This window comes from Panulirus ornatus, chromosome 53 (assembly GCF_036320965.1).
Source record: "Panulirus ornatus isolate Po-2019 chromosome 53, ASM3632096v1, whole genome shotgun sequence".
NCBI lineage: Eukaryota > Metazoa > Arthropoda > Malacostraca > Decapoda > Palinuridae > Panulirus > Panulirus ornatus.
Window position 1 is genome coordinate 17614045 of NC_092276.1, and position 13609 is coordinate 17627653.

At 41.5% G+C, this 13609-nt stretch overlaps 1 protein-coding gene across 1 annotated transcript in view; it reads left to right on the plus strand.

Moving 5' to 3' along the window:
* The first annotated feature begins 1109 nt into the window (after nt 1-1109).
* The window catches only part of LOC139765254 (uncharacterized), a 117553-nt gene continuing 105053 nt past the window's right edge, over nt 1110-13609 (plus strand). The window contains exons 1-2 of the mRNA XM_071692590.1: nt 1110-1232; nt 3623-6303. Of these exons, the coding sequence (XP_071548691.1) occupies nt 3702-6303 (2602 nt within the window). The 5' untranslated portion in view covers nt 1110-1232; nt 3623-3701. The remainder of the gene's footprint in view (nt 1233-3622; nt 6304-13609) is intronic.

Here is a 13609-nt window from a genome sequence, read left to right on the forward strand (position 1 = left end):
GCGTGTGTGGACGTGCATGTATATACTTATGTATGTGGGTGGGTTGGGCCATTCTCTCGCGTGTTTTCCTTGCGCTACCTCGCTAACGCGGGAAACAGCGACAAAGTATAATGAAATATATATATATATATATATATATATATATATATATATATATATATATATATATATATATATATATATATATTATGTTAAGAAGCAACAGGTATGTTGCAAGAAGCGACTATGAAGAAATGGAGGGGTGGTGTAGGCCCGTTATCCACCTTCCCCATCATAATGGTCCACTTGGACTTCATCCTTCATATTGATGCTGATTTATGGCCAGAATTTGATAAACTCTCACTTGACGTCTTAGGAGGAATTAAAGAAAACTCATGGCAGATACTCCGGGAGCGATAAAACATACGTTGGCAACCCGGGGGAGCTGGTCTTACTCCATCATGATATAGAATTTGTGGTCTTCCGTCATGAGGACACAAGGCTCGAAATGACTGGCGGCGGCTGCTCACGTAAATCGAACCCCGCCTGTAGAATAGAATGGTCTCTGGTGCGTACTAGCCTGCGCCCGTAGACCACCACGGACCACCATGGAACGGAGACACAAATGAAATGGATGGTCCACTCCAGCTCTAGTGGGGCAAACTTATAATGCAAACCAATTGTCTGCAAAAGCGTCAAGATGGGAGTTAGGTTGATATTAAACACATATAATCAGGTCTCTTGTACTTATAAACCCGACCATAATATGTAGTCAGTTACATATATTTGGGATTAATGATGAAGTCCTGTAATGTTTTATATGAATTTGTCGTCTGCTTTTTCGTGATTGCTCTTGCATGAGTAGGAACAGGTAGCCAATGAGTGTGCGCGACTAAGTCACGTGACTTTATTTTGGCCAATCACAGCTCAGCTTGCAGGCCCATTCACCCAAGGTTGGATATGTCATTAATGATGCGAATATGGAAGAAAATCCCACCTATCTTGTAAACAAGCATGCTTACACAGAATTCCTTAGTTTCTCGTCCATCAGTTGACGACATGTGTTAAATTTAGGCTTTTCCCAGGAGATAGAAAAGTGATGTGTGAAAGTATAAACAGTAGTGCGTAAAGTGTGGTGTGTGCTCCATGTTGTGTCCTGCATGCAGTCGTATCCGTGTGTGTGGTGTCGGGGAGAGGTGGGAAAGACATTGATCCATATTGCTCCCACTCTCGTTCTTTTGAATCAATGCCAGGTATGTCCTCCTTCTCACGTGATGGCAGGCAGATCGTTACGCTCACGGTAGGCAACAAAACGTAATAAAACGGAGGTAAGGGGAGGGTGGAGAGAGCCATGTTTTCCTTTGTTTTCATCGGGTGGGCGCAGGGTTGTGAGGCGAATGGCTGGCTGGCTCATGTTGCTGTCTTATTCCTTGCCCTCGCTGACACCCGACTTACAGGCGATCTTGGGACCTATTTTCCTGCAGAACGAGTGCACAACTTCCTCTCGTGAGGTAGGTGGAGGTGTAGGGTGTTGTTATCACCACATATCGTCTATGTGGTCAGGGTTCGAGTCTGAGACGATGGGTTGTGCTGGAGGTCAGGACCCAGTGCCATGGAGGCTATGATGGCTCTGTGCTGCTGCTCACACCTCTGCCGGGGCTACCTCATGATCTACCTCACTCTCAAAAGAGGAAAGTCGTATGAATAGGATCGTGGAAGGTTGAAAGTACGTTGGGCGAGGGTAATGACTGGACATGTTGGCCTCTTGATTCCTGCTGTGCTGGACATTCCCAAGTTGGGTTATTATTATTATTATCAATGTTAAAAGAACAATCATAGTGTGTATTGGGTGATGCCTGATCAAGATATTGAGGGATGGGGAGGTGTCTGATATACTGTGCGTAATGGTTTAACTCTTAAAGAAGCTGATGGAGTGTATACAAGGCCAGTTTATGAAATGATCAGTGAAGTGTATAATGACACTAGAATACACGAGCAAAATACAATTTTATCTTTGATGTACAAAATAAACGAAGTTTGTGACATCATGCTGTGCTTAGAGACATCTAACTGGCCTCTTGACTCATTTCTAATTTTTAATTTAGATGTGATTGTGTTTCTCGTTGTTCTAGGAGAACTGGTCTAAGATAACCTGAACACATTAGTCAGACCAAGGTCAGTTTACTGTAGTTCAGAAATACATTGTTACCGTATCAAATTATCTCTTGCTGTTGGAAGATTCGTTTTGGTCACTGCATAATTTTCATTTATTCTTAGTATTATCCCGTATATTAACTAGTTGCCAATAGATAGAATGAATTCAAGTGAAATTTGATTTAGTTTAGTGCTGCTGCCTTCTTGACAGTGGTAACTTTTAGAATTTTAAATGGAATGTTTGGATTTATTTTAGGAGAATGAATAAGGAGCAGGTTTTGATTGGGATAATGTTTTCCCTACTTTTATCCAGTGTTATTAGATATCATTAGTATGGAAGGCATTCCAATTGTGGGAAATGCAGGATCGAGGAAGGTGATAATTTGTCTAAAGTTGTGCCAATCAACAGAACTGATGAAAACCTCACCTAACTTCCAAAAGCTGGCAAAACTTATTTTTGGTTTAGTTTTACAAAAATAATTATGTTCTCATTTTTATATCTAATAACTTAGGTTTGTGTAGTGGTTTGCATTCTTACACGGACGTAGAGGAAAGAACGAATGCATTTCAGGACTCATCTTCACCATGTGGAGGGATGCAGCAGACATTTGCATTTTTACATTTCCATTGTAACTCTGAAAATTAATATAAATCTTGGATCATAAAGTTAGAAGAGGTTTTCATAGGTTATTTTGATTTTTAGAAGTGTTACTATTAGTCTTGCATTATTTAATCCCATATTTTTTAGGATAATTATACCTCCTGCAGTTTTGAGTTATTTAAGATTGTACTGTTATAGAAAAGATCCCAGTCATGTTCTTGACCTGTATGATATATACAAAGTTGAGACTAACATTTTTTCACTTAACCTTTGGGCTTGTTATTAAATATTTGATATCATAGCACATGACCAATCAACTTAAGTTGAAAATATGATAAGTGTTTTGTTAGCATGAAATGTATATTTCATTTGAAGATACTGGATTTGAGAAATTGTATGGATTTGATTAATCTCTTGAAAGTGGGAATATAGGTACTGGTAAAAGATGGATATATAGAAACTAATTGAACAGTACCTTACATTGGTGAATGATGATGTTGTAGGTGTAAAGTAACAGTATATACAGTAGGTACAGTGAAAGGAGCTGAAAGCTTCTAGCTGTTTTAAAAAGGAAATGTTTGTGATTATTGGTATAAAGGATACATTTGTTTAAATGACATACAGATGAGGACTTTATTTCATAGAGGGCTCATTCTTATTCATTACAGAAACTATCCCTGCCGTAAATGAAATTTTTCTGTGATTATTACTGTATAGTACAAGACTGAATATTTTTATATACTTTTGTTTCTTTCAGGTTTGATAATACTTAATTGGTATGATAAATTCATGATTTTACATTTTGCAAAGGAATTTAGGATTAAGTACTATAAATGTTATGCGATTAGTTTTTATAGTAATTTATTAATACTTTTAAACTCTTTTCAGCTGTGAGGGCCCATAGCTGCTATGAAGCTTACCTGGTGCTCTGATGAGCAGCCAGTGGTCCTCAGCATCATAACTATGGATGACCGTCACGATGAATAGGCGCGGGGGCAACCGAGCCAAACGCAATACAGAATCCAAGGCTTCGGGTAGCACTGGACGCGGGGCTAGAGCCACCACCCGCAGGGAGGGGGACTCTGCCACACAGCAGCCTCCCCCAGCAAACACAACTCCAGGAAATAACATATCCCATGGCAAGAAAGATGAGGATCACGGGTCAGTGAGAGTCCGAAAGGATGCCATACCTGGAGGTAGAGGTGATGACCCCAGTAGCTCCGCTGAGGGAGCGCCCCCTGCTGCTGCTGGGGATGAAAATATTATGGTGAGCAGCCAGAGCAGCATTACCGACTCCAGTATGCCTGCTGCCACAGTAAGTCGTACTCAACGAGTTGGTGCTGTAAGCTGGAGCCAGTGTTCCACCACAGCAGCAGTAACAGGAGGTTTGGCCCCTGTCTTAACTTCAGCAAGGGAAGAGAAGCATCCTGTCCATGATGTTTGCAAATTACCCAAGAAGCGGAAATTTGATCCATCTGAATTGGAGGATATGCATGAGGGACCAAGACCATTATTGGGTCCACGAGATCATTCTACAACATTGGCAACAACCACAACAACAGTTACAACTGGCTTAATAGTTCCAGCATCTACTCCCTTGCGAGGCCCTTCCATCAGTACATCTGTAACAAATTCAATAGTTTCTGCAGCAACTGTGACAAGAAGTCCCTCGGTTTCAGCTCCAGATGCTGTAGGTAGCCCTGTAGTGTCTGTACCTGCTGCTGTAGTAAATTTATCAGAAAGTACACCGCAAGACCTCCGGGTGAACACTGCAGGTGCAGGTCGAAGTAGTGGGGATGGCAGTGGTGGTGGTGGAAATGGAGGTAGTGGCCAAGATATGCACTCTACTAGTGAGTCTCCAGTTCCTTCACAGCCAGTCAACATGACTAGTACCAACCATGCAGTAGTTTCTCATGCCTTGGTAGCCCATGATGGGGTGGCTTCTCAAGTGTTAACTGTACAACGGAATTCACTCTCTCATCCTAGCAATCAGCTGAAACTTGCACCTGCCTGTCAAACCCCTCCCATTTCTCACACTGCCACTGTATCTACTCACATAGGTATACATTCTCAGCACCAGGCAACACTGGTAACAATCCCACAATATCAAGGATCCCATGGCTCTTCGCAGCAGTTGCAACTTCATCCGCAGCCGCAGAGGCAAAAGTTACAGCAGCTGCAGCAACAGCAACAGCGGCAACATATTCAGCATCAACAGCAACAGCAACCACACCAGCAACATCATCAGCAACCCCAGCATCAACACCATCATCATCAGCAGCAACAACATCAACAACCTCAACTTCAGCAGTCACATCATCATCAAGCTCATCAGCAGCACCATCATCAGCTTCATCAACAGCAACACCATCATCAACAACAGCAACAGCATCATCATCACCAGCAACAACAGCTGCAACATCAGCATCAACAGCAGCAACAGATGCCGCAGCAGCAAGTTCATGTGCAGCAACCTCACCAACCGCAGCATTTGCCTCAACCATCACAACAGTCACAGCAACTCCAGCATCAGCTAGGAAATGGAGGGCATCATTCAATTCATGTGCCCCATATGGTGCCCCCCTTAGCCCATTCCCAGTCAGGTGGCACTCAGGGCACCACAAATCGTCTCTCACAGTCACCAAGCTCAAAGATGGAGTTTTCTCAACCCAAACAATACACAACTTTTAAGAGTGTTGTTGATGTGGCAGCACAGGCAACACTTTCATCCCACGTTTCTGGTGAAACGCGTGAAGGGGGAGAAGTGCCTCGAACTCCAGAAATGTGGTCGTCACAACAAGGTGTTGCACGTGCACCTGTTGACCTGAGTGAGTGGAAGGGGCATAGGGTTTTAGCCAAACGTGGCCTACATTATTATCCAGCAGTGATTGTAAATGTGAAAAATGCTTGTGATCTTATAGTGAGGATTGATGCAGAAGCAAATAATGATCTCTTGTATAGTAATGTTTTTACCAGTGGCAAATTTGATGTGATAAGTGATGCTGTTCCATCTGCTAAACAGTTGGTGGAAGGGGCACGTGTTGTTGTGCGACTGAACAAAGACCAACAGATGTTTGTAGAGGGGGTGGTGTATGAGAGGCAGGGAACGCCCACTTCTCAGTACTTGGTGCGCATTAGTGGTGAAACCAATAATCAAGGGTCTGGTGTTACAAATGACCATTGGATTCTGCGGCCACATTTACGATTGTTGCAGCCCCCTTGGTGGGAGGATTTGGAGCCTCATGGACAGTCTTCATTGCTATCATCTGCTCCTCACCATTACATTTCCCATAAGCCTAGTTACATACCTTCGGGCTTCCAGGAGACAACTGGCCCCCACTTAGCCCCCACTGCCCCCTCATATTCTGTGGTAGCAACCACTTATGGCACCATCACTCCACCCAACCATGTAACACCCCCTGGCAGTGTAGCCATGACACCCATTAGTGGGCAATCAGGCTCTGCCGGTCTCAGTTCTGGATCAGAAGAGTTGCGGAGACGACCAATAGATGATTATGATAGCGATGATGACCTGAGAGGAGAGGACATTACATTTCCAACTGAAGGAGGTATGTACAGCCCATTTCTTTAACATTGTTGATTATCAGTCTTCCCTCCAATGTCATTGAAGTTGAGTATCCAGCTGAAAGGCTTTGATTTATGAACATATCTGACTTCTTTATCTGTTTCTTCCTTTGGAAAATAATGATAATGGAGGAAAGGATTTGTGGCTTCTCAATCCCTCACTTCTTAGTTGCATATTTTAACCAGGAGAGCTGAATAATTTTCTTTTCCCTCATCTCTTTCTCTCTTAAAAAGGAAGATGCCTGTGTTGTTAGATTTGTTGATTAGGATTTTCAGAGTGTGTATGGATCATGTTGAGGTGCCTGAAGATTAACGGAATGCATACACAGTGCCCTTTTATGAAGGCAAGGTGTGTGTTTGAATTACAGAGGTATGAATTTGGGCTGTGAGTCTGATTGAAGAAAATTTTGAGAAAATAAAGTGTTTTAGATACAAGGCAGCAAATGGAATCTTGGAAGCAGAAGTGAGTCATAGGGTGAGTATGGGGATGAAGGTTTTGGAAACATTGAAAAATGTGTGGGAAGAAATACTTATCTGAGAGGGCAAGAATGGATACATAGCATGGGCTATAGATGAGGATATGCAGAGGAGGGTGGTAGTGTTTGAAATTGAATGTTTGATGACAGAATGTGGTGTGAGGTGGTTTTATCGAGTAATTAATAAGAGGGTAAGAGAGTTGTGGTGATAAAGTGAGTGTAGTTAGGAGAGCTTAAGAGAATGTACTGAAATGGTTTGCATGTGTAGGGAGAATGAGTGAGGAGAGGTTGACAAACAGGATATGTGTGTCAGAAGTGGAGGGAACAAGGAGAATGGAGAAAAAAATTGGGAGAGGGAAGGATGGAGTGAAGATTTTAAGCAATCGTGGTCTGAACATGCAGGAGGGTGAAGTGTGTGCATGGGATAAAGTGAATTTGAATATTATGGTATACAGGATTCAACTTACAGTCAGTGGACTGAACCAGGGTATGTGAAGTAGCCAGGGGAAATCATGAAAAGATCTGTGGAGCTTGATTGTGGTTAGGGGGTTGTGGTTTTGGTGCATTGCACATGAAAGCTACAAAATAGATGTGTGCAAATGCAGTCTTTCTTCTGTTCCTAGTGCCATCATGCTGATGTGGGAAATGGTGATAAAGTATATAGATAAGTTTGTTGTGTGTAGATGTTAAGTTGTATGGAAGAATCTGTGGTTTCATTATGGACGAGGATTTGTGGGTCATGTGTTTACTCAGAAGGTAGTATGTGAGAAATGCGTAGAGAAACAGAATTTGTATGCGGCATTCATGCATCTGGAGAAAGTATGTTATGAATAATAGAAATTCTCTGTGGAGGGTGCTATAGATAGGGTTGTGCGGAGGAGGGTGGATGTGTGGGAAATGAAATGTTTGAGGGCAATATGTGATGTGAGGTGGTTTGATCAAGTAAGTAATGAAAGGGTGAGAGGGATGTGTGGTAATAAAAAGAGTGTGGTTGAGAGAGCATAAGAGGGTATATTGAAATGGTTTGGTCACGTGGAGAGAATGAGTGAGGAAAAATTGACGAAGAGGATAAATGTATCAGAGGTGGAGGGAATAAGGAGAAGTGGGAGACCAAATTGGAGGTGAAAGGATGGAGTGAAAAAGATTTTAAGCGATCGGGGCCTGAACATAGAGGAGGGTGAAAGGCGTGCAAGGAATAGAGTGAATTGGAATGTTGTGGTATTCCGGGGTCAATGTGCTGTCAGTGGATTGAACTAGGGCATGTGAAGCATGTGGGGTAAAACATGGAAAGTTTTGTGGGGCCTGGATGTGGAAAGGGAGCTGTGATTTCGGTGCATTACATATGGCAACTAGAGGCTGAGTGTGAACGAATGTGGCCTTTGTTGTCTTTTCCTAGTGCTACCTCTCACGTGCATGGGGGGAGGGGGGTGCCATTTCGTGTGTGGCGGGGTGGTGACAGGAATGGATGAAGGCATATATGGTGTGGTAAGGAATATATTTGAAACAGTGTGGAGTTTTTATCAAAAGAGTAAGGCATGTATGAAAATAGGTGGAGAGGAGGGTGAGTGGTTGAAGGTGAAAGTGGTTTTTGACAAAGGTGTGTGATGTTGCCAAGGCTGTTCAATCTGTTTGTGGATGGGATGATGAGGGAGGTGAATGCATTGGTCTTGGAGAGAGGAGCAGGTGTACAGTCTGGTGGCAGGTGAAGGGTTGGGTAGATGAGTCATTTGTTTCCTGATGATATGGCACCTTTAGTGGATTCATCTGAGAAACCTCAGAATTTGGTGTTTGAGTGTGGGAGCATGTATGAAGGGAAAAGTTCAGAGTCAGTGTGAATAAAAGCAAGGGCATTAGGTTTGATACCGAAAATAGACAAGTTATGTGGAAACTTAGTCTGAATGGAGAGAATTTATGGGAAGTGGAGCATTTTAGATACCTAGGAGTGGGTATGAAGTGGAACCTTGGAAGCTGAAATGGGTCATAAGGTGGATGAGGGGGCAAAGGTCTTGTATACAGTAGAGTGTGTGATGAAGAGAAGTCACTGTCTTTATTTGCAAAAATGAGTTTTTTTAAGGGTATAGTAATCATGTCGGTGCTGTATAGATGTAAAATGTGGGTCTTAGACAAAAATGTAAAGGATATGATGCATGTGTTGGAAATTTGATGTTTGAGGATAATATTTGGTATGAGGAGGGTTTAAAATGGATTGGACATATGGAGAGGATGAGTGAGGAAATGTTGAATATGAGGGTATACACGTTAGATTTGAAAGGAAAGAGGGAAAGGGGGAACCAAGGAGGAGATTGAAGGATAGAGAGAAAGCCCCTGATCTGAAGGTTTGGGACCTGAACATGCAAGAGGATGCAAAGTGTGTAAGGGACTAAGTGAATTGGAGTGATGTGGTTTACAGGGGACGATGTGATGTTGATGTCACTTGGCTGAACCATGACATGTGAAGCAATAGGTTAACACTGTGGAAAGGTCAGTGGGGCCTGCTTGTAGATATGGTATTATGGTTTCAGTACATTATACTTGACATCTAGAGAAAGGGTGTGACTGAATGAGTCCATTTCTTAAGTTCCTGGAGCTATCTCATTGACGCAGAAAGTGGCGAACATTGGTATAGAAGATGTGGAGGTGGCTGTTTTGTAGGTGCATTGCACATGACAGATAGAGAACATATATAAGCAAATCCAGCCCTTCTTTTTCTGTTCTTGGCTGTACCTTACTGACACAGGAAGTGGCAAACGACGTTTGAAAATTTTTTCATACTTGATCACCGTTTTCCAAGGTAGTGCCAGGAACACGTGAAGAAAGGCTACGTTCACTTACATCCATTCTTTATCTGCCATGTGCAATGCACTGAAACACAGCCCCCTATCCACAAACAGGCCCCATAGACCTTACTATGGTTTCCCCTGGCTGTTCCACATGACGTGATTCATTATGTTAACAGCACGTTGATCCTGTATATTGCATCTTTTCAATTGTCTTTCTCATGCATACCTTTCATCCTCCTGCATTATCAGGATGAGATCACTCAAATGCTTTCCATTCCCTCCTTCCATCTCCAGTTTGGTCTTGCTTTTTCTTCATGCCGCCTCCACTTCTGACAAATATATCCTTTTTGTCATCCCATTATATCTTGGTAATAAAAATTCAACATTGTGCAACACTAGACAAACAGACTCTTATAAATGCATACACAATGGAAAAACCTTATGTGGTTTTGCTAAACAGCTATGGTGTCTCAGACCATACATCAATTGAATTCCTGGGATATTTAATCTATCAGCTGAACCACAATGATCATTTACATGGAGGTGTGGCTTGCAACACAAAATTGTCGATGACTCTAAGTTTTCTGACACCTTATCAATAAAAACAATGATATCAGTGGACCCAGTCAATATTCCTACAACTTTTATCTCCTCAGATGGGAATGTCTTATGTTACCAGATGACTACAAAATTCTTAGGATTCCAGAACCATCCTGTATCATTGATGATTTTCAAACCTTACACACCCTTTCACAAGAACCATTAGTAGAAATATATTAAAACTAATAAGATAATTTTGTGATCAACACCAGGGGTCAAACTTCCCAATTTTTATGATTAATCAGCCCTGACCATACTGGATATGGCACTTTGAATTGGCATGACTGACCACAATAACCTCATCACATAAGGTGACCTCATAAGCAGTGATAATATTCATATAATAGTCACTGTATCACTCATTTCAATCCTCATGCATATAATTCCAACTGGAACCTATTCATTGAATCAGTCAACAAAACTCTCCCCAATACTGACCTTGAGGGGAAGTAAACTGGTGAAATAGACAAGGCTATAAGTGGATGGTGCAGGTTGTACCTCTTTAATCTGGTTCATTTAGACCTGGCCATTGCCTCACCACAGAAAATGCTGGAATACAGAAATTGACCCCTAAGTCATACACGGTTGATAATCCAGTCTCATAGTACTCACACAAAGTTTTTACAGCAGTTCCTTTATCACTTTTTTCAGTAACCACCTTTTCAAGCATAAATAATGATTTATGCTTACGCTTATTAGCAGTAGTATCATCTTCTGCACCTCATGGTCCCTTGGATGACATCCTGAAGAGCTAAAGTACAGCTGAATATAAGAAATCAACAGAATTGTTAAGTAGCTCATTTGCAGTATGAACAGATTTTGGCATCTTAGTGCTGCTAACAGTGCCGCCTTAGTGGCAGATCCACATATTGATATCTAATGACAGCAGATTCAAAATGTGCCTGACCACATAGCACCGAATTAGAGAGGTACAACCTGTATAAAACTATTGAAAAAGCTCAATCAGCTGCAAATCTCATCAACATTTTCCCTCCATCCAAGCCTACGCCACCCCATACAGCTGGATAAGTGGTTCCTGCTGATACTGCAAAGACCTTTGGCAGACCTTAATGAAAAAAGTAAGAAAACAACATAATCTGCTCTATGCAAAAATATGATCAACTCGTAGAACAGAAACGTAGTGCCCCAAAAGCATCTTGGCAAGGAGTCGGATGCTTACAAGGGAATCCCAGAGGTAACTTCAAATATCTGAAAGTCAGCAATAACAAAGTTAATGGTGATTAAGGTATGACAAGATGATTCACAAACTCATTGGGAAATAGTGTTGAAGATTACACCTGAAGAAAACAAATTATGCCCAATATTGTGAAAATGCAATACCAACTAGCTTACTTGGAACAGAGACAGAACACTCCCATGCTAAACCATAGACTCATCCAGACTGTTTCCAAGCTACTACCTCTCAATGACAATTGTCATGCTGGAACTTCACACTGCTAACCAGAAAGCTAAGAACTCAGTCCCAAGAAAAAGTAAAATAGATAGGAGATAAATCGGCTTTTTACCTCCAAAATATCTTCAGTCCCCTCCCAAAATCTGCTCTTAAGATCAGCATTGCTGTGCTAACTACAGGATGCTTGCCCTGAAAGTTCATAGAGTCCAGAGTAACAATGATACCAGAAACAGACCCAAAGAACTAACAACTTCATGTCACTCTTAGAAGTTCCTAGGAAACTTTCTTTTAAAGAATCCTAAACTAAGGCTAAGAGGTTATCTTTAAAACAGCAACCTCTTTTTAAGCCTAATCAATATGTTTCCCCACAGAGGCATCAGTGCCACTTCAGCAATCATGGCATACAAAGTGTGTTGATGTGGTACAATATAAATTACTTCAACGAGGCATACCTGAGATCACAGAAAGACTACAGTGTATCTTTCAAAACCATTGCACTGCAGAAATCGTCATCAGTTCTGCTATATCAACCAGATTACATTTATTAAAAGGAGATCCCCAGGGCAGCATACTATCACCAATACTATACATAACTTACACAAATGACATTCCCCCACCAGATGGTGTCATGAGCAAGGACGTCTACCATGTTAGTGACATCACTCAAATTGTATAGTATCAACAACTCACTCTCAGAATGTTCTTCTTTAGTACAATCCGATGCAACCAAACTAAACAGATTTGAAAAGGACTAGAAGATAAGAAACAAACAAACAAATATAATGTAGTGGTGGTAGGAGGAATATAACCGAATAAGATAACCATAGAAGGAAACACGACTGTATAAGAAGAGCTGCAGAATCCTAGGTGACAGTAGCATCAAAGGGTTTGATAATAGACAATATCATGAAGAGATCTGCACAAAGAGAAGCAGCTCTGAGTAATCTTTGCAGATTTTGGCACTTTCCAGATTATCAAAGATTACTCCTATTTAACATTATGATAATACCTTTCCTAACCTACTCATCTATACCAGCATTCCTCCCCTTCAGATCATTAATGCTGAAGTTACAATGCATGCAGTATAAAACAGTGTAGAACAGCATAAACAATTAAGATTAAACTGTCGATTCTTACCTAAGGGAAGCCGCCCAGAATGTATGGCATAGAGTTGAAGACAGTGATTATACAAACTACAGACAAATCCTAAATATCAATATCAGTACATACATGGAACACCCTTTAGTTCCCTTGAAGCCTCAAAGCACTCATGGAGGCTCCTGTCATCCTTCAATATACACACTGAACTTTGCTTTTATTCACATTTACTCAGCTGCCACTTTTCACACGCTCATCGAGACTCAGTCTCTAACTTCTGTATTTTCTCACTCCAATTTGCCACCAGTGCTGTGTCATCACCAAACAACAATTGACTCGCTCCTCAGCCTCCCTCCCCCTCTTCACATTCACCCATCTCCGAGATTCTTGCATTTACCTTCATCACCACCCTATCATGAGCAAATTAAACAGCCATATTGACCACACAACTCTGCCTCAGATCAGCCTTCAGTTGGAGCCACTTTCTCAAGTCCTTAAGGCATCTCTATCAACCCTATCATATGCTTTCTCGATCCATGAATGCCATATTCTCTAAGTATTTTTCATACACATTATAGCAAACACCTAATCCACAGATCCTCCCCCACTTCTGAAACCACATTGTTCCTTTAGACTGATCTCTTTACATTAGTTTACCCATTTAATCACTCAGCAAACTCGTACCTCTGTATTTTAAACTCTACTTTGTTCCCCTTTCCTTTGTGTAATGGCACTTACATACATTCTACCAATCCTCTGGTACCTCACATACATTGAAAATCCTGCTTAACCAGGCTTATGATATTGGGATTACTGCCAAGGTATGACATCGATTCCTGTATCCTCAGTAGAATGCTGGGAATAAACAGAAGAATCAAAGATCTCTGTAGGGAGGAGGATAGTGTGTTTAGTATAGACCTGT